Here is a 21,702-nt window from a genome sequence, read left to right as displayed (position 1 = left end):
TGGGAGCCCCTTGACTCTGCCTGGTGCAGGTTGGCATCCTCCTGATGCTGTCCCACCGCGTGGTGTTGTGGACCCACTTCCTCCGTCAGAAACGTTGCACTGGACGTCTTTTAAGTTAACACAAGCTCTTCCCACAGACGGCGCCAATTGTGAGGACACAATTTGTAACGACCCAAAACGATACTGGGTTCGCACGTAAATAAGCCCAAACAATATAATTTGTAGAGTGTGGGAGTTAAGAACTAGGTTAACTTTTTCTTACTGAAAAGATTCACCCTCACGTGTTTCGAAGGCCCAGAGCTGGCTCAACGATCGTTTTGTTTTGGTAATCGATACAGTTCTTTTTCTCTTTCCGTTCTTCTTCTTTAGTCTCTGTTTTCTTTTTTTCTTTTTTGTTCCGATCCTTTTCTGCATGTTCTTCTTTCAGTTTATATACCACCCTTTGTGTTCCATCCTCACCACACGCGTGTAGATTGGGTTCGGAGGATTTCTTTCTGTCCCATCTAACACCTCCTGGAACTTCCTATGGGCAGCTGTAAGGCTGTCTCCTTACTGTTCAGGTATCACCTCCACATTAATGCGGCCAGAGAGTTGGTTGAGAGGTAATTAATGCGGAGGCAGCTGTAGTTATAGATATTTGTTTGTCTTTTCTCTTTTACCCTTGGTCTGTTATCCTATCTTCAGTGGTGACGTAATTCTGAGATCCGGTTGCAACAAGACCGCGTCCTGATCGTCCTCGGACGCATACTGCCGAGGAGTATGGCGTCCTCGGACAAATACAGAACTCTACGCTCGTGATATTGACTACCACCCCCCTTCGGTAATTGCCTTGTGACCTGACTTGGCCTCCTCGGACGGACATGCATCCTCGGACGGGTCACAGGCCCAACGATCCTGACCTTAATGGGCCTGTTGATTGACAGGCCCCCACAGTTCCAGTATGATATTTTATTTTGACATATAAAGAATTAACACTTCAATAATTGTGCAAATATTATGGCAATTTGTTGCGTTAATATTTTATTATTATTATATAAACAAGTTCAACGGATGATATTACCACAAAAAAAAAATAAAATAAAAAAGAGGAGAAGAAGGCAAGCGTAACAGTGGAGATTGAACAACTCTTAGACCAAAACACTCTATCACTATCACCACATATAAATATTTAAAAAAGGAAAAACTGAAATGAACAAGAAAACTGGTATAAACGATAATACGTTTTAAAAAATAATTAATAAATAAAAAAAACGAAGGCCAAATCTCATGTAATGGTGAGTTTATGCTCACCAAAGGCCAAAATTACGGTTGAAATATCTTTACTTTATATCAAGTTTTGTTTTGTTAAATGGTGACTTTTTTCTTTTTCAAAACAAAGCCCACTGATTTGGCTTAGAAAAGAGACAAAAACTTGACTAAACCAAACTAAAGCACTGTAGACATAGGTATTGATACTTTTTACATAGTTAATAGATCGAAATAGAAATAGAAATAAATACGGTGTATATAATACCATTTCCTTCTAACATTCTTTAAAAAAAAAAAGTTAAAAACGTTAAATAATAAAAAAATGCTAGTTTTTTTCATAACATCATAAGATCTTAGATATATGGTTGGGATTAAGCAGAAAGAAAGACAATATATATATATATATATATATAGTAATACAAATTATTAGGTAATTTTTTTGTCATAAATGTGACGTTAAAACAAAGTGTGAAAAGTGAAGAAAAGTAGATGTGATAATTAACTATTCACAAATTAATTTCATGTTGTCTTGTAAATATTGCAAAAAAAAAGTTGTTGGTATAGTTTGTAGTCCAAGAATTGAGATCAGGTACAATATTTAGGATATTGCACTTGATGCAATACTATTGAACGGGGAGATTAAAAGTTACAAAAACTAACTTTCAATCTCAACTATTAAATAAAGAGAAAACATTGGGTCAGGAGCTGGCGTAAAACCTGTGTTTTATGCCAGCCAATCCTGACCTGCCATGTCACCATTTTTTTTTTTTTTTAGCAAAAACATTAAGCCTTAAGCCTCTCTTCCTCTCTTTCTCTTCTCTCCTCACCTGATCTCTCCATCTTTGAATCAAACCCACAGCCTCCATGGTCGAAGCTTTAAAGCTCAACACAAGCCACCAGTCTCACAGTCTGAGTTTATTACCCAACAACTCTTTATTTTTCCCTCAGCCTCTGCTCTCTTCTCTTTCCTTTCTCATTTCTATTTTTTTGTCTTTATTCACTCATGATGTGCTTTTGTTTGTGCTTAGTGGTTCAGTGATTATGGTCTGGTGACTGTGGTCAAGAGACACAGTGGTGGTTCGGCGATTGTAGTCATGAGGCACGGTGGTGATGTGGGTCTAATTTGGTGGGTTTCGTGGGCTGATTTGGTGGGTTTCACGGGCTGATTTGGTGGGTGAGTGGGTCGGTGCTAGTGGGTCTTGGATGTTTGTAACGGAGGTGCCTCGGCGATGGTGATGATGAGTCTCGGTGGTGTTATTGATAGGTTAGTGGCATGGTGGTTGTTGATGGGTTGCTGAGAAGTGGAAAAGGAAATGGGGCGACAGTGGAGGTATTTTTGTTTTTTTTTTTTTTTTTGCTGGGGTTTAATTGTTGATGGATTGTTGGGTTGCTAGGTTTGATTGTTGGGGCGATGGTGTTGTGGGTTTTTTTTGTTTTGGTACTATGGTTTGTGGTTGTGGTCGATGGTGGTTCAAACTCAAGCCGTGAGACTGGTGGCTTGTGTTGAGCTTTGAAGCTCTGGCCATGGCAGTGGTGATGGTGGCTTGTGTTGAGCTTTGAAGCTCCAGCCATGGAGGTTGTGGGTTTGATTCAAAGATGGAGAGAGCAGGTGAGGAGAGAAGAGAAAGAGAGGGAGAGAGGCTTAAGGCTTAATGCTTTTGCTGGAAAAAAAAAAAAAATGGTGACATGGCGGGTCAAGATTGGCTGGCATAAAACACATGTTTTACGCCAGCTCCTAACCCAATGTTTTCTCTTAAATAAAAAAATATTAAAAAAATAAAAAGTTAAATTTAAAAGTTAAAAATGTAAAAAAATTTGTGAAGGAAATGGTGTAATTGCATGGTCCAATTGCTTGATCTCAATCCGTAGTCCACAACCACCCTTTCAAAAGTATCATACATTCATAAATGATCACTGACAAGTGACAACGTGGGCAGTTAGCAAACGTGTGGCCGGCGTGCATGAAACGAGTGAAGCTGTGAGGGAACACGCTAACCACGCTGATGAAGAGGAAGAGGCATCACTGAGTGGAACATCATTAGTCACAAGACTCGCAACCTCCTTTATATACACCAACAGATCGGTTCAAATCTTCATTATCTTCTTATCCAACAACTGTTTACAAAGCAAACCCTCTTCCAATTCATTCAGATTCTCTCACAAACACAATGAACTTTCTTTCAGATCTTCAGAAGAAATCTAACAGTTCTTTTGAGACTCACCTCCCTGAAGAAAAGAATGATCAAAACCAAAACCAACACCAACACCACCAACCATCAAACGCTGAGCTCATGGCCAGTGCCAAGTTGTTAGCTGAGGCAGGCCAAACCACTATTAGCCAGGGAGCTGAAAAAGTTGACAAGGCCAGGGTAGCTGGAGCAGCTGGTGATCTTTTGGGAGCTGCCTCTAGCTATGGAAAGTTGGAAGAAAAGAGCTACGGCAAGTATGTGGAAAAGGCTGAGACTTATCTCGACCAATATGGCAACCCCTCCTCCCAATCCCAATCCCAATCCCATTCCACCACCACAGACTCAGAACCACATTCAGCTGCTGCTGCTGGTGATCATGAAAGTGAAGGCAATACTGAAAGTGGGACTGGGGACTACGTGAAGATGGCTCAAGGTTTCTTGAAGAAATGAACATTTAAATTCCAATTTCCCAACTGCTTATGCTTAGCAGTTTCTTAATTTGGTGTATCTCTAATATTACGACACCCTTGTTTCTGAGTGTTCTTTTTTTTTCTTTTTCCAATCTTGTGTTGTATGTTCTATAGTATGTTTGTTCTCTGTTTAGCTTTTAGATTGTAACGGGGCTGAAGCAGACTTAGATCTACTCTGTCAAGAAATTATTAATTAAGAATAAAATTTGTGCTATTTGCTATAGCTTATAGCCTATAAACCAAATAAGTATCTTTACTCTCTAGCTCATATCTCAAAATATTGCACCGTATTGGATGACCTAGCCTAGGACATGTATCCATTAATTTTTCTATTTTTTGGAGGTTACATGTACCTGACTACTTATCTACGTGTGACTACTTATATATCTTCGTGTTGACTCGGGCGTGTGATTTATTTGCTAGGAATTATGAATGTAACAAAACTCTTACTTGGTATTGATTTATTTTTGCAAGGCCTTGGCATTGTATTGTGTTATGTGTTTATGTGAAAATGCAGCTCTAATAAACATGGACATGTATCATCACGTGAGTAATTTATAACTTATTTTCACATATGGTGAATAGTTTACACTTACAATAATATAAAGGAGTTTTAGTAAGCCATTCAAAACTTTGGGTGTTTTGTTATTTGTGTTTTGTGGAATAATCTAGCATCATTTTGCGGCAAATAAGTAATTAAAAAGAGAAAGTTTATGGTACACCATGAGAAGTGGAGAAAGAATGAGGGTATATTTGAAAGTAATTGTCAATTTATCTAGCACACGAATGAAATCAATCAATTAAAGTACAGACCTTATTATGTGGGACAGTAAAATGTTGCCATGTGTTGTATTCTTTGATATTTTATTTATTTAGTTCATTGAATTAGCCAATGAAATAAATGCATATATTTAAATATCTATAGTTGAGCATTAATTATTTATAATAAATGAATTTATATGATTATTTTTATAAATTTTATATAAAAAATTATTTTTTATTTGGAATAATAATAATAATAATAATAATAATAAGGATGCAATTTGGATATGAGCCCAAAAGGTAAAATGATCTAGGTCCAACGAGCCCAATACAATGTATTTATAGAGAGTAAGTTGGAAAACTAGGCTCTAACAAGTTGGGTAACAATTAAAGGGGATTCAAATGACAATAAAGTGAAGATAGATTAGTTTTATCTTAAGAAAATCGTCCTCGGCACAATCCGAGGAGATCAATTCTTAAATATATTTCTTGAATTTGATTACAAGTACAATTCTTAGTGCTATAGTATTCTTCTCTCAATTCTTCGATCCCCTTCCATTTTGGTATCCTCTCTATTTTATACTCTCTTCTTTCCTTTATTTCCACCCTCCACGTGTACATTAGATTGCTAGTGTTAATCCTTGTCCCATTAGCACCTTCTTGAAGTCTTTGGGAGTAGCTGTAAAGCTGAAAACTACTGTTTAGGTATCACTTCTACATAAATGCGGCCAGAGAGTTAGCTGCAAAGCATTCAATATAGTGGTAGCAGCTTTTTCTTAGATATTATATGGCTTCCTCTGTCTTGTGCCTCTAGGATGTTTGTCTTTATCACCAGAACCTTCTAGAACGTTGCCCTAGATGGCAGACCATACCGTCGATTATCGGCTTTGCTCAGCCGATGAGGCATTCATCCTCAGACCACCTTCTTGGACTCTTATGACCAAACCTCACCTCTTCATTTGCTAACACGTGCTCTCATAACAGTAATTTACCCATCCTCATGCTACTTAATGTTCTCGGATTGGGCTCCCGGCCCAATATATACATAGATACATACTATTGGGCCTATCACCCCCACAATAATAATAATAATATGACATTCTTTCTTGCGTTTCGTTGTTTTGAAAACAATTCACACAAAAGCTATAAAAAATTAAATATTTGTGAATTTACTAAAATTAATCTTAACAATTTAGATTTCCTAATGACATTTATATATAAATGAATACTGTAGTATTTACTTTATGTAATTAATAAGATTACTAATAGGATAAATATTTTTAATTAGTTTGTTATATTAATTATTTTAAGTGGTATATTAATATTTAAGTATAATTAAAATTTGATATTATTTTTCTAAGATTTATATGAGAAACAATTAATTTAAAATATTATATTTTTGCTCAAATTTAGTTGCTTTTGAAACTATAATAACAAAGTCAAACAAAAGAAAAAAAAATAATGACACATAATCAAGATGAAACGTGCCTATATATATCAAATACTATATCATGCAATTTTAAAATTTTAAAATATGATCAAATCACACTCTTATTGTCTTTTGATTTTGTCTGTAAAATAAAACACTAAAGATTAATTATTAATTTTTGTTAGAACAATTATTGAAATATTGGAGAAAACTAAGAAAGTATTTACTCTCCCTTATGACTCATCTTTCTGTTAGTTCTCAACTCTCCCATGGCAATCACATATTGCAAGGCTTGTGTTGAGTTGCAACATGCCTGTATGCTAGAATGCCAATTTAGTTGATATTGTTCAAGTATAGGATCTACCAATTGGATTCTTGGAAATCTTAAAAGAGCTTTTGGGTTGCAAAACATGAAAGACATGCTAGATAACGTGCAAGAAAATCAATGTATTAGCGGGAGGGGGAGGAGTGGTAGGGGATGAAGATGGTAACTAGATCCTTGGCTTCTCTTGCCGTATTGGCATCACATCTAGCTATATTGCTAAATTATGGGATATGCGAGATGACCTTACACTTTGCCTTAACAGAAATTTTCTAGTTGTGATCATTGATCTAGATGCCAAAGCTGTAATTAATGTGATATCTAATCCCAACCAACCTAATTCTATTATTTCTTCTATTGTCAATGACTGTAGGCACCTAGCTTCCAAAATCCCCCAGACTCGTTTTAATTAGTCACTACTTCAGAGAAGCGAACAGATGTTCGAATCTCCTTGCAAAAAGAGGAACTCACCAATTCTTAGGCCTTATTATGTATGATAGTCCACCTATGGACTTAGAGAAATGTATTTCTTTTGAATTTTCTGGGTTGTAGCTTAACAAGTGTTGTCCTAAGATGCTTGCTTCTCTTTAGCTTTTAATGTTATTTCCTTTTTACCCAAAAAAAAAAATGTCAGTAGCTTGTCTTTCTCGATTGTAATTGTGTGCTTTATTTTAATTTAATAAAATAAATAAATTTTCCATTCCAGCACTCTTGTCATCTCTTATCCTAGTAAACTGATATCATGATTGTTATTAATTTCTAGTGGTACTAAAAGTTGAGATCAAATTCAACTTGTATGAGCACAATTTGGTTCCTAAGCCCAAAAGGTAAAAGGACTTGGGCCCAAAGAGCCCAATACAATGAATTTGTAGAGAGTGGGTTAGAAAACTAAGTTCTACTGAGTTAGATAACAATTATAGTGGATCATCTAGATGATAAGAAAGCAAAGATAAACTAGTTTTTCCCAGAGAAAATCGTCCTCAGCCCAATCCAGGAGATTAGTTCTTGTATATATTCCTTTTGGATTTGATTACAAGTCTAGTTCCTGTTGTTATAGTGCTTTTCCCTCAATTTCTCGATCCCTCACTATAATGGGATCCTTCTCCTTTATATTGCTCCCTTTCCTTCTATCTCAGCCCTCCATGTGTAAATCAAATGGCTGACTTTTGTCCTTGTTCCATCGCACCTTCCTAAAACTTTTAGTGGTAGCTATAAGGCTGAATATCACTGTTTAGGCATCATTTCCACATTAATGCGACCAAAGAGTTAGCTACGGAGCATTTAATGCGGCGGTAGTAGCTTTCCCTCAGATATTTCTCACTTTCTTTCTATCTTATCCCTTCCTAATGCTTATCCCTGCTAGCAGAATTGCCCAGAATGTTGTCCCTGATGTCAAGCCAACCCTTTTGACCTCTGCCCTGTTAAGTCGAGGGGAAATCTGTCCTCGGACATACTTCTTGGAACCTTAAAACCAAATCCCTTCACCCATTCACTAGCTTGCTCTCCCACACTAGTGTCTACCCGTCCTCAAAGTATTGAATGTCCTCAGACAGGGCTTATGGCCCAATATACCCTTCAGGGCCTGCCATCCCTACAATAGCCCCTTGAAATTCTCCTTTTTTGGCTCCTCAAAGAAAAAGACGATTTCGATATTACCATTACCATCCTCTTCTTGCCATATGTCACCTCTGTATGCACAGATGCCTTTCTAACTGCCCAACGCACACTCCTGACGTTTCGGCATCCGGGACACGTCTATAGTAAAGTCCTGCGGCTCCGTGTCCCCCACGTTCTTCGACATGATAAATATCCAATGGCTGAGGATCTCATTGGAACTTGAGCGGGAATTTTCCTACTCTCCTTTCCCTCTAATACAAATACCATTCGAAGACCACATTCACTTCACTTTTGCAATCATAAATATCAAGAGCTAGTCCGAGGAGAGTTCCTTCCTTCGCGTAAGTCATTTAAACATTCTCTTTTTCTTTCTCTTATACTTTTTCTTTATACAGAGTCCTTCTCTCCTCGGCCCCCCTAACTTCCTTTCACCTTCAACTATTTCTGACAAATGGGTAGATTTGCTTACCTGGTAGACTCCCTAGAGAGTATAAAGAGCTTTAATGCTCAATATGGAATCTCGCAAGGGGTTTCCATTAGGTACTGTAAACAAGGGGATTGATATGTCCAAAGGCAGGAGGGAGAAGTAGTAATCTCGATGATCGCCTTTATAGAGGGAGGGATGAGAATTCCCATGGACAGAGTCACTAGGGATTACCTGATAGCCTATAGATTAGCACCCTCCCAATGTGCCCCAAATATGTTTAGGATCCTAGGTAGTGTTGATGCCCTCAACGAGAAGATAGGTGTGAACCTCACTCATCACGACATTAATTGGGTTTACAACCGCCATAAACTAACAGGGCAAGGCTACTACCTAAAAGCTAGGAAACCTACAGTTAGGCTCATATCATGCCTCCCTGAGTCTAATAAGGGCATGAATAAGGACTACTTAATTGTCTAAGGGAAGTGGCACGACGGCCTTCATTGTCCGACGAGAGAAGGGACACCATGTGGGGTTTTTAGGTATAGGTCTATTATTCAAATAATAATACCCCCTTTTCTCACCAACATCTTCCGTGCTCATTTGTTTTTTGTTTTCTTCTTTTTTTTTTTCTTGTACTTATAATTTTAGTTCCCTCTGATTTGTGCCACTTTTTCTTAACAGCATTTTTCTATTTCTAATGGTTTTGCAAATAAGCATGCTACTACTCCGAACATAAACTTAGTTAACCAGCCAAATTTAAACAAAGTACTCAAGGCTGAGGTCTTTGTCCATAGTGACAGGCAGTTAAGGGCAGCCCACATCATCCTCGGCTACAACCCAATCTCATCCAACTTTCAGGCACTAAAGTGTGTAATCAAGGCGAGGGACCCACGTTTGCACCAAATCAACGTAGTAGTCCCCGGCTTCCTCGTCACCAGTCCCATTCCAAAGGGTGTACTGCAAGTGGAACTACCCTCTCGATTTGCAGCTAAGGTGGAAGCAACTTCCTCCCAACTAATAATCAAAGAAGAGGAAGAAGAAGAAATAGTAGAAGTTTCGGACTTCGAGGACGACTTCGAGGTCTTTAACCAGTCCGAGGCCCCAGAAGTCCTAGCCGGTGATTTCAGCCATCTCCTTTCAGCCTAAGTTAGCCATAATCAGGAAACCACTGATATTCCAAAAGCCATGGGGATACAGTGTAGAACAAGTTCAAGCCTCCGAAAGCTGTTGGAGTCCCAAGCTGGTGGCAACGTGCTAGGGAGGGCAACGCAGACCAAGCCTCCCACCCCTCCATCCACCCAATCTCTTCGAGCTGACCCTGTCGACCATAAGAGGAAAAGGGAGTAGAAGGGAAAAAAGGTGGTGGAAGGAGGAAAATACCATTCCTCCCAGGAGGCTAAGGCCCAAAAGGGGGCCAAACAAGCCAGAGTGATGCAGACGGTGGCGAACAAGAGAAGTGATTCTCAAGTCAAACCTCCGGCCTAGACTCCTTCCTTAGTACTGGACAGAGTTCCCCTGCCCGCTGATGCCTCCATTAGGGACTTCCAGCAAGGGAAGGCTGGTTATATGGCCTACACCGTGGAACAGGCGCTGCTACTGCCTAGGGACATGGCCGATCTAAGGTCAATGAGGAAGCATGAGGTATTCCTTAGCTTGAAGAGGGACCTTGCTCTGGTAAGTTCATAAATTGGCTTTCTCATATTCAAAATTATAATTAATTTTTTTTTTAATTGTCGTGCTTGTCCCCTTGAAGGGCTGTCTAAGCTGCACACAAACCGAGGAGTTAGTGAACGGCTCCAACAGGCAAATGAAAGATTAAGAAGCTGGGCAGATTGTTGCTGTGGAGGCCTTCAAGGTGGCGAAGAAAAAGATCCAGGAGTTGAATGTCAAGCTCACCAAAGCTGACCAGGAGAAGAAAAGCGTCGAGGCTGCTTTATAAGGGGCCGAAAGGTAGGTAAAGGCTCAACGCAAGCAACTCTGGCAGGCCGAGGATGAGCTCGCTACAACTAAGGATCACATTAATGTCCTGAAGAAGAAACTGGAGGAGACTGAGAAGGCCAGGGACCAAGCTGAGCAGGACGTGTATGATGTGGAGGTGGCAGAGACTGAGGAGGCTCTCAGGGCTGAAGTCTCAAAGGTGTGTAGGAACTACTGCCTCCAAGTGTGGAACGAGGCCCTTAACCAAGCTAAGGTTGAGGCCTCTTCCTTCCTTAGGAGAGCAGAGAGTGTATACTATCCTCCTGTCATCCACGCATCAAGCTCTTCCGAATCCAAGGTTGACACTGTCTCTGAGAAGGTAGATATTGGCAAGGATAGCCCGGCTAAGGCCCTTCTTTCCTCTGACAGTCCTTCCAAGGAGGCCGAGCAGCTTGGGGTCGCTGAAAAGAAAACAGACACAACTAAGGGAGTGGCCTCTGATGTCACCAAGCCCCTAGCTGCTCTTGATGCTACTAAGCCTCCACTTGCCCCCAAAGACCCCCCCCCCCCCTCCCAAAGAGAAAGAGGCCTCCCAAAAGATGGAGATTATCTTAGCAACTCTTCCAATGCCAACCAAGGAGGACCTCAAGGGTAAAGGCCTAGAATCCTTAGCAGCAGCACTTGCCCAGTTCACCAAAGCCCCCACAAAAGACAAGCTTGTAATCAAAATGAAGTAGTTTTTAGAGTAGGTTTTTTTTTTTTTTTTTTAACTGTTGTTTCTGTTTCCAAAATTTGTAATTAATTTGCCCTTTTGTAATCAACTTTCCTTTTTGTAAGGCTTAGCTTAATGATAATTATGGGCTTTTCTTTTACTCTTGTGATACTCACACAAATCCTAACATAGTCTCTGTTTCATTTAATACTTAACCAACATGAAAACGAGACACAACTTCATTTAGTTATCTACATAAAAGATATCATGCTTATCATACCTTAAGTATAGCTATACCAGCGAATCTTGTATATTGTTGAATTTTTTTCTAATTTCACACAATAGGGGAGCATCTGTCCATTCAGGGCTCTACCTAACCCTCCACTTACCAGTAAGTCTAAGAAAATGTAGATGATAATTAGCTCACAAATAGATCATAGATATACTTGCGAATGCTTTGAGTGATGCTCAAGAGTGTTCTTTTGATTAAGCTACTACAATGAGAGTTTGTGCTATTCAGTATGGCTGGGCTGAGTACTTATTTGCCCAAGGCATGTGAGTCAAGGAACCTAAAAGGCCCAAAGTTTTTTTAGTATTTTCATAGTCAAAGAAATGTGAACGTACCCAGGATACATGGTCTGAGGAACCAAACAAAGCCACGATTCTGTTTAACACTTAAACAAATTATGAAGATAATTAATTTACCCAAAGTATGTGGTCCGAGGAGCCAGGTATGACCAATGTTCTGTTTAATACTCAAACAAATTATGAGAAGTATTAATTTATCCAAGGTATGTGGTCCGAAGAGCCAGGCATGATCAAGGTTCTATTTAATACTTAAATGAACAATAAGAAGTATTAATTTACCCAATGTATGTGGTCCAAGGAGCCAGACATGACCAAGGTTCTGTTTAATACTTAAACAAATTATGAGAAAATATCAATTTACCTAAGGTATGTAGTCCGAGGAGCCAAGCATGACTAAGGTTCTGTTTAATAAAAGGTATTAATTTACCTAAGGTATGTAGTCCGAGGAGCCAGACATGACCAATGTTCTTTTTTATACTTAAATAAATAATAAGAAGTATTAATTTACCTAAGGTATGTGATCCGAGGAATTAGGCATGACCAAGGTTCTATTTAATACTTAAACAAATAATAGGTGTAACGCATAATGTCATAAACAAAAATATGGCATAAATGAATTTCATTAATAATAATACCTTCGCATGTTATTTACATTCCAGGGGCGTGGTATAACATTTTCATCTAGATCTTCGAGGTAATATGCACTTATTCTAGCCACTGAGGTGATACGATATGCCCCTTCCCAGTTGGGCCCTAACTTTCTCCATGCTGGGTTCTTTGCAATACCCACAATCTTTCTTAATACTAAGTCTCCAGGCGCTAATGGCCTTAACCTCACATTTGAGTTGTATCCTTTCTTGAGCTTCTGTTGATAATATGCCAATTGAACCATGGCATTTTTTCTTTGCTCTTCAATCAAATCTAAGCTCTTCTCTAATAATCCTTCATTATTGTTTGGAGTAAAAGAGCTCGTTCTCATCGTTGGGAATCCGGTCTCCAGAGGAGTTACTGCCTCAGTCCCATAAGTCATTGAAAAAGGAGTTTCTCCTGTTGACCTATGAGGGGTAGTGTGGTACGTCCAAAGAACATGTGGTAGCTCTTCTACCCATTTACCCTTGGTATCGTCCAACCTCTTTTTGAGTCCATTCACAATGACCTTGTTGACAGCCTCGGCCTGTCCATTACCCTGTGGATATGTCGAGGTGGAATACCTATTCTTAATGCCCAAGTCACAACAGTACCTCCTGAATGCTTTGCTATCAAACTAAAGACTATTGTCCAAGATAAGGGTATAAGGAATCCCAAACCGAGTGACAATATTTTTTTCCACATGAATCTCTTGGCATCCATGTCCCTGATATTTGCCAGTGGTTTAGCTTCATCCCACTTGGTGAAGTAATCTGTGCCGACCATCAGCCATCTCTTATTCCCTGCTGCCCTAGGAAAGGTCCTACAATATCCAAGCCCCATTGAGCAAAAGGCCAAGGGCTAGAAAGAGGATTGAGGACACCCCCTGGTTGATGAATATTTGGGGAAAATCTTTGACATTGGTCACACTTCTTTACGTACTCTTGTGCTTCCTTCTGCATATTTGGCCACCAATATCCCTAAGTGAGGGCTCTATGAGACAAGGATCTGCCTACTGTGTGGCTTCCACGAATCCTTTCATGTAACTCTTCTAGGAGTAACTCCACTACCTTGGGGTGTGTGCATAGAAAATACGGCCCAGAAAAAGAGCACTTGTACAACTTTTGGTCCTCAGAAAGCCAAAATTGAGGAGCCTTTCTCCGCACTTTGTCAGCCTCGGCCTTCCCCTCGGGCAAGATATCCTCCTTAAGGAATAGCACAATAAAGTCCATCCAGCTAGGTCTTACCCTAATTTGATGAATCTGGACTATCTCTCTCTTCATCTCAGTAGGTTTGCACAAGTCTTCAACAAGGATAACTTAAGGTAAGCTCTGCGCTAAGGAGGTTGCAAGAGTAGTAAGAGAATTAGCATGTGTATTCCTGCTCCTAGGGATTTGCAGTAAGGTGAAAGACTCGAACCCTGATTGCAAGTTCCTAACTTGATTCAAATACTCTTGCATTCTCACATCCCTAGCCTCCAACTCTCCCTTTACCTAGCCTACAACAAACCTTGAATCTAAAAATATCTCTACTGTTTTTCCTCCCATTTTCTAAACCATAGTCATCCCTACTAATAGAACCTCATACTCAGCCTTATTATTTGTGGCCTAGAAACCCAACCTTAAGGATTTTTCAATAATAATCTTCTCGGGAGAAATTACAACTAGCCCCACTCCAGATTGGTAGATCCTCTTTGATTTGTTGCACCATCAACGTATACCCTCCAGGATAAAGGCCTTTGCAAGGAGACCATACCAACTGATTTTCCATCCATGTTCTGCTTCTCCACTTTCTCTTCCAATGCGAATTCAGCAAACTTGGACACCAAATCTGCGAGGACCTGGCCCTTGATAGAGGTGCGAGGCATATACTTGATATCAAAAGCCCCTAGGATCGTACCCCACTTGGCAATCCTTCCTGTGTAATCAACACTCTAAAGTAGTGATCGAAGTGGAAGTTGGATTAAAACAACAACTGTGTGGGATTGGAAGTAGTGGGGGAGCTTACGTGTAGCATGCACCACTGCCAAAATGGCATTTTCCAGTGGTAGGTAACGAACCTCGACCTCATTCAATGACTTGCTCACATAATAAACTGGTCTCTGTACTCCATTATCAACTCATATCAGTAATAAGCTTACCACATAGGAGGCAACAGCAACATAAGCAAACAAGACTTCCTTTTCCTCGGGCCGGGACATAATAGGTGGCCGAGAAAGGTATTCTTTCAGTTGCTGGAAGGCCAGGGCACACTCCTCGGTCCACTCAAACCCCTTCCACTTATGCAACAACTAAAAGAAAGGCCTACATCTGTCTGTTGACCGAGAGATGAATCGGTTTAGAGCAGTAGTCATTCTTGTCAACTTCTAGACCTCTTTGGGATTCCAAAGAGGTTGCAAATCATTAATTGCCCAGAAATTTACATAAGCCAACGCCAAAAGAACATTTGGAAGCATTGAGGCACATTTTGTGCCTCCTTAGTATTTCAAAAATATTCATGAGGTCTCCCACATGCTTGAACACCACCTTACTTTTCACCACCATTTCATCTATAAAAACCTCAATATTTTTGCCTAGTTGTCGCTCAAACATTCTGGTCATCATCCTCTGATAAGTAGACCCTGCATTCTTCAATTCAAAGGGCATCACCTTATAGTGGTAATTTCTAATAGGAGTAACAAAAGCTATGTACCCTTGAAAGGCATCCAAGAAGTTCATCCGAGGATGGCCTACAGTTGCATCCACCAACTAATCTATTTGAGGCATGGAGAAGGGGTCTTTTGGGCAGGCCTTGTTCAAATATGTGAAGTCCACACATACTCGCCACTTTCCACTCTTCTTCTTCACCACCACGGTATTGGTCAGCCACTCAGGGTAAAACACCTCCTTAATAGCCCCAGCTTGCTTAAACTTGAGCACCTCCTCTTTGACAGCCTTAGAATGCTCTTTAGATGAGTGCCAAGATGGTTACTTTTTAGGGATGACTGCTGGGTTGACATTCAAATGATGACAAATGAGATTTGGATCTATTTTGGGAGCTTTATAAGCACTCTATGCAAACACATCAATATTCTTCCTAAGGAACACCATCAGCTCTTCCTTCTCCTGAAGAGGCAACTAAGCTCCAACCTGGAAAAACTTCTCCTTATCATCACTTATAACAACCTTTTCTAGTTCCTCATAGCTTGCCCCTTCTAACACCGCATCTATAGATAATATTGGAATCCTTGATTGTTATAAGCTTGCCTCAGCAGAAGGTGAGGACTCATCTTCAGGCTGATGCATAATTGTAGCCACCAAGCACTGCCTACCCATGGACTGGCTCCCAAACAACTCCTCAATTTGGTCCCCTGACAGATATTTCACTTTCAAGTGCAGGATGGAAGAAACAGCCCTCATGGCAAGAAGCTAGGGTCTTGCCACAATAGCGGTGTAAGGGAGCATCCACTACAATGAAGTCCACCTCTACTACAATGAAGTCCACCTCCACTACTTCCAAACCTGCTTGTACCGGTAGTCTAATCTAACCCTTTAGAAAAACAAAGGTGAATCGTAAGAAAGGTGAATCGTAACCTGTTAAGTCCTCAGGCTTCAAGTTTAGCCCTTTATATAAATCAGGGTACATAATCTCTACTCCACTGCCCTAATCCACCAACACCCTCTTCACATCATACCCCCTATCTTGAGGGTGACCACTAGGGCATTATCATGTGATTGTATGGTTCCAACCTTGTCCTCATTCGAGAAACTCAACACTAGTTGGACCTCCATCCTAGCCCTTTTCGATTCAGGGGTGGAGTCCTCTGTGTGTGGCCGAGTTATGGACAATACTTGGGAGGGACGAAAACCAATCCTCCCTAGACCAGCCAAAATAACATTAATTGTACCCAAAAGGGCTCTCGAAAAAGCATCTCTTTGAGATCCCAATCTTGCCTGGCCCTCTTGCCCATTAGGCTGATATAAAAGTTGCTTTAACTTTCCTTCTTTGACTAGCTGCTCCAGATGACTCCACAAAGTTCTACAATCTTCTGTAGTATGTCCTCGCTCCTGGTGGTATTAGCAATGAAGGCTTTGGTTGCGCTTCATATGGTTTCCTCCCATCTTGTTTAGCCATTTAAAGTATGACTCATTCTTGATTTTTTTAAGACTTGATGTACTGGCTACCAAAACACTGTGCTAACCACTTGAGTGGCAATAGATCTAGAGTGTCCAGCAAAGTCTCTCCGAGGCCGGTTATTATTGTATCTGTCTAACCTAAAATCCCTTCTGTCCTGAGAGACCACCTTAGCCTTCCCCTTTTCTTGCTGTTGGTCTTCCTCGACCTGCTTATACTCGTCAATACGGTTCATAAGCCAATGCACACTCCTTACAAGCTTCTTGGTCAACGACTTTCTCAAATCATGCTCGACAGGTAGGCCGAACTTAAAAGTCCTTATAGCCACGTCATTAAGGTCCCCGTCTATCTCATTGAACATCTCCCAATATCTGTCTAAATACGTTTTCAGGGTCTCCCCTTCTTGCATGGTCATAGACAACAGGGAATCTAAGGGCCGAAGAACCCTACTACAAGTCTCAAATCGGGCCCCAAATACCCTAGTAAGCTCCTTAAAGGAGCTAACAAAACCTTATCTTAGACCATCAAACAATCTCATTGCCACAGGCCCCAGGCTGGATGGGAACACTTTGCATATCAAGGCTTCGTTCTTGGAGTGAACGACCATCCTCTAGTTGAAGTGGCTTACGTGCTCCATCAGGTCCGTTCTGCCGTTGTACATGGTGAACGTTGGTTGAGTAAATTGTTGAGGAAGTTTTCCACTTTTCAATCCTACGGGTAAAAGGTGACTTGGAAATCCGATTCAAAGCCCTGCCCATAGTGTCATTGCCTAGACCTTGGTGAGGCGAACTCTCCCTTCTCCGCCTATAATGATGATCCTTATCACACGAAAAGGACTCATTGGGAGGAATCCTAGCCTTGGACCAATAGCTATTATCACTATCATCATCAGAAGAGGGGCTAGAACCTGAAGAGGTTGCTCTACGTCGCTCGCGGCATAACCACCTTCGTAAATGGTCAATCTCCAATTGCATGCTCCTAGTATTCTCTTCATGACTTCCACCTCAAGACTGACTTCCTCTAGTATATGTGGTATGCACGCTAACCTCTCGGTCCCTTCTCCGCTCGAGATTGAGAAACTAGTCTTGATGTTGGGAACCAACAGACTCCCCTCGATTAGGACCTGAACCTACCATAACTGAACCTTAAACTCACCACAACACAAAAATTTCTCATAGATGGCACCAATTGTAAGGACGCAATTCAAGTCCTAAGCCTAAGAGTCAAAAGGATCTTGGCCCAAAGAGCCCAATAAAATGAATTTGTAGAGAATGGGTCAAAAAACTAGGTTCGAATGAATTGGACAACAATTATGGTGGGTCTAAGATGACACCTTAGTAGTTGTGAAAATATTGTGACGACAAGATGTCTTAACATTTTCACACAAAAAAATGCTATGTTCACAACATTTTCATTACAAATCATAAGTAGTAGGTTGTTACAGGTTGTTATTGGTGGGAAAAAAAAGGTAATTTCATTGGTAAGTTTAAGGGTTTGTTTGCGATCCGCTAATTTTACTGAAATTGAAAACTTTTTACTGAAAATACTGTAGATAAAGGTAAAAGTTAGCTGAAATAGTACAATAAGATCCATGAATAGTACCAAAAAAGTGCAGTAAGACCATGAATAGTAGCAAAATTAAGCTGAATAGTAAAATAAGCTAGCTTTTTAATTTGGAGCCAAACGCACACTAAATTAGAATAACAATTTGCCACCTAATATTTTTTTATGAAAATGTTGTGGATGTAGCACTTTTTTTAACAATAACTTATTTTTATTTTTGATTGGTTCCAATATGATATTTTATTATTTTATTTTGACATATAAAGAATTAACACCTCAATAATTGTGAAAATATTGTAGTAATTTATTGTGTTAACATTTTATTATTATATAAGCAAGTTCAATGGATGATATTACCACAAAAAAAAGGGAGAAGAAGGCAAGTGTAACTGCGGAGATTGAACAACTCTTAAACCAAAACACTATCGCTATCACCACATATAAATATTTAAAAAAGAAAAAATTTGAAATGAACAAGAAAACTGGTATGGACGGTGATACATTTAAAAAAAAAAAAGAAAAAAAAAAAAAAGAAGGCCAGCTCCCTTGAAACGGTGAGTTTATGCTCACCAGAGGCCAAAAATACTGTAGAAATGTCTTTACTCGATCTATATAAAGTTTTTTTTTGTTAAATCGTGACTTTATGCTTTTTCAAAACAAAGCATATTGATTTGGATTAGAAAAGGGACAAAAAAAATTGACTAAACCAAACCAAAGCTTCATAGATAGAGGCATTGACACTTTTTATATAACTAGTCAAGGTAGCACGTGGGGAAAAAAAGTAGTGATTAGGATCAATTTTAGATTTTATTTGTATCACAAAATAAAGATATAAATCATTTGATTTTTAAAATACATAGAGATTTACATTAATCAAAAGAGGCATTAATTTTAAGAATTTTGATAATTATGTCATAAAAAGTTAATCTCATTCGTATAAGATCGTGACAAATCCCAGTCCAATATTTTATTATTTTATTTTGACCTATAACTTACACCTCAATAGTTGTGAATATATTGTAATAACAACAAATGTCACGACATTTTTAGTTGTGCTAGATCTCGGTATAATATTTTATTATTTTCTTATATTTTATTTTGACCCATAAGGAATTGACACATGCGTCACAACATTTTCATAATATCTTTATGCATACATTGTACTTAATTACAATGTAAATTTATATTGTAGACATACAAAAATTGGCAAATTTTGTACACATTTACAAAATTTGTACAATATTTGCCATTTTTTGTGCAAATGTGTATAATATTAACCACTTTTGTGTATTTACAATGTAAACTTGTATTGCAAGTACAAAGTAAACATATAAAGATCTTAAAAAAAAAAAAACAAAACAAAACAAAAACAAAGCTCAAACCAACTGACATACTTGAAGGAAAAAAAAAAAAGAAAAAAGAAAAAGAAAAAGTGCACCTCACTAATTGAATAAACCAAAAAAACACTATTCATGAGCCTTTGGCTCTTTTTATATAGTTAATAGATATGCCAGCTTACGTAAATATTTAAAAGAAAAAAAAAACACAAACCGATAACTAGAAAAAAAAAATTAGGCATTGTGGAAATTAATGTTAAAATGTTGTGGACTTAGCATTTTTTTTTTATTTGATTTATAAGAAACTGAGACCTCAACAATTGTGAAAATATTGTGATAACAATAAGTATTGTAACATTTTCTCAAAACATTTATTTTTAGTTGTTGTTGGTCATAGTCTCATATTTTATTATTTTATTTCGGCTTGTAAGAAATTGACACGCCAATAATTGTGAATATATTGTGAAATTTGTTGTGTCAGTATAATAATATATATACCAACTTACATAAATATTAAAAAAAAAAAAAAAAAAACTTTAGGCACTATAGCTACCTTGCTAGTTGAATAAACTAAAAGCAATTCACAATAAGTGTTGTAACATTTTCTCAAAACATTTATTTTTAGTTGTAGTTGGTCATAGTCTCATATTTTATTATTTTATTTCGACTTGTAAGAAATTGACACGACAATAATTGTGAAAATATTGTGAAATTTGTTGTGTCAGTATAACAATATATATACCAACTTACATAAATATTTAAAAGAAAAAAAAAAAACTTTAGGCACTATAACTACCGTGCTAGTTGAATAAACCAAAATCATTGCACAATAAGTGTTATAACATTTTCTCAAAGCATTTATTTTTAGTTGTGGTTGGTCACAGTTTCATATTTTATTATTTTATTTCAACTTGTAAGAAATTAACACATCAATAATTGTGAAATTTGTTATGTCAGTATAACAATATATATACCAGCTTAGATAAATATTAAAAAAAAAAAAAAAAAACTTCAGGCACTGTAGCTACCGTGCCAGTTAAATAAACCAAAAGTACTGCACAATAAGTGTTGTAACATTTTCTCAAAAAATTTATTTTTAGTTGTAATTGGTTACAGTCTCATATTTTATTATTTTATTTCGACTTGTAAGAAATTGACATGTCAATAATTGTGAAAATATTGTGAAATTTGTTATGTCAGTATAACAATATATATACCAGCTTACATAAATATTTAAAAGGAAAAAAAAAAAAAACAAAAAAAAAAAAACAAACACAAACAAACACAAACAAATTACTGGAAAAAAAAAATGTAGCTACTATAGCTACAGTGCCACTTGGCACTATAGTTACTATTCAAAACTTGGAAAAAAAAAAAAAAAAAAAAAAAAAAAAAACACTCACGAAACCAAAGCACTATAGTTATAGTGCTTTAGCGCATTCGCGCACGTCAATAATTGTGAAAATATTATAAAATTTGTTATGTCAGTATAACAATATATATATATATATAAAGTACAAACGGAAGACTGAAAAAAAAAAAAAAAAAAAAAAATTGTTGCGGCTTGGATTGCGTTTCCAGCATTGGCGTTTCCTAAGTTTTGCGTTTTCAGTTTTTTTTTTTTTTTTTTTTTTTTTTGCCGATTTTGTTGAGCGTGAACAGTGCACTCATGCACTGTTCATGGGACCCACAAACATTACTTTTCAACAACTTTTTCATTAAAAATGGCTCTCACGGTACTATTTACACATTTAAAAATTATTTTGCTACAGTATTTTCAATTTTTAGCTTTCAGCTATATCCAAACGGACCCAAAGTGGCTCAACAAAATGGCACTGTACATGAACAGTGAAAAATGTTGTATGAATAGTGCGAAAACACTGTAGGGGCATTGGCGCTTTTAGATATAAGATTATTAGAAACAGAAATAGATATGGTGTATATAATACCATTTCCTTCTAACATTCTTTTAAAAAAATTAAAAACCTGAAAAAAAAAATGCTAGAAAAACTTTTTCTTAACATCATAAGATCTTAGATATGTGGTTGGATTATGCAGAAAGAAAATAAAAATCTAGTAATACAATTTATTGCACAACTTTTTTGCCAGGCGAAGAAAAAAATAGTAAATGCTTAGTGATATTCGATAGTGATAGTTGATAGTCCAATTACTCACAAATTGTTGTCATGTTGTCATGTCAATATTGCGAGAAAAATTTGTAGTATAGTTTGTAGTCCAAAACCACTTTGCGAGATTGAAAGTTTTTAAAAAAAAAAAAATTAATCTCAACCATGTATTATCATTGCATCAGGTGTAACATCCTAATTATTGCACCTTATCTGAATCTTCAAAAATATTATTCATAAACGATCACTGACAAA

General features: G+C 37.9%; 1 protein-coding gene across 4 annotated transcripts in view; it reads left to right on the top strand.

Moving 5' to 3' along the window:
* LOC126718952 (nodulin-related protein 2-like) overlaps nt 1–21,702 on the top strand; it is a 56,242-nt gene that overhangs the window by 11,752 nt on the left and 22,788 nt on the right. The window contains exon 2 of one of the 4 annotated variants that reach the window (XM_050421371.1): nt 3,471–3,870. The exons of 1 other annotated variant lie outside the window; for it this stretch is intronic. In XM_050421371.1, coding sequence (XP_050277328.1) covers nt 3,471–3,870 — 400 coding nt within the window. Of the gene's footprint in view, nt 1–3,470; nt 4,147–21,702 lie in introns of those variants that run through there. 2 more of the 4 variants (XM_050421373.1, XM_050421372.1) reach the window with 2 other exon arrangements.

This window comes from Quercus robur, chromosome 3, assembly GCF_932294415.1.
Source record: "Quercus robur chromosome 3, dhQueRobu3.1, whole genome shotgun sequence".
In the NCBI taxonomy this organism is placed as follows: Eukaryota; Viridiplantae; Streptophyta; class Magnoliopsida; order Fagales; family Fagaceae; genus Quercus; species Quercus robur.
The sequence above is the reverse complement of the archived record's forward strand: the minus strand, read 5'-3'. Positions and strand labels throughout refer to the sequence as shown.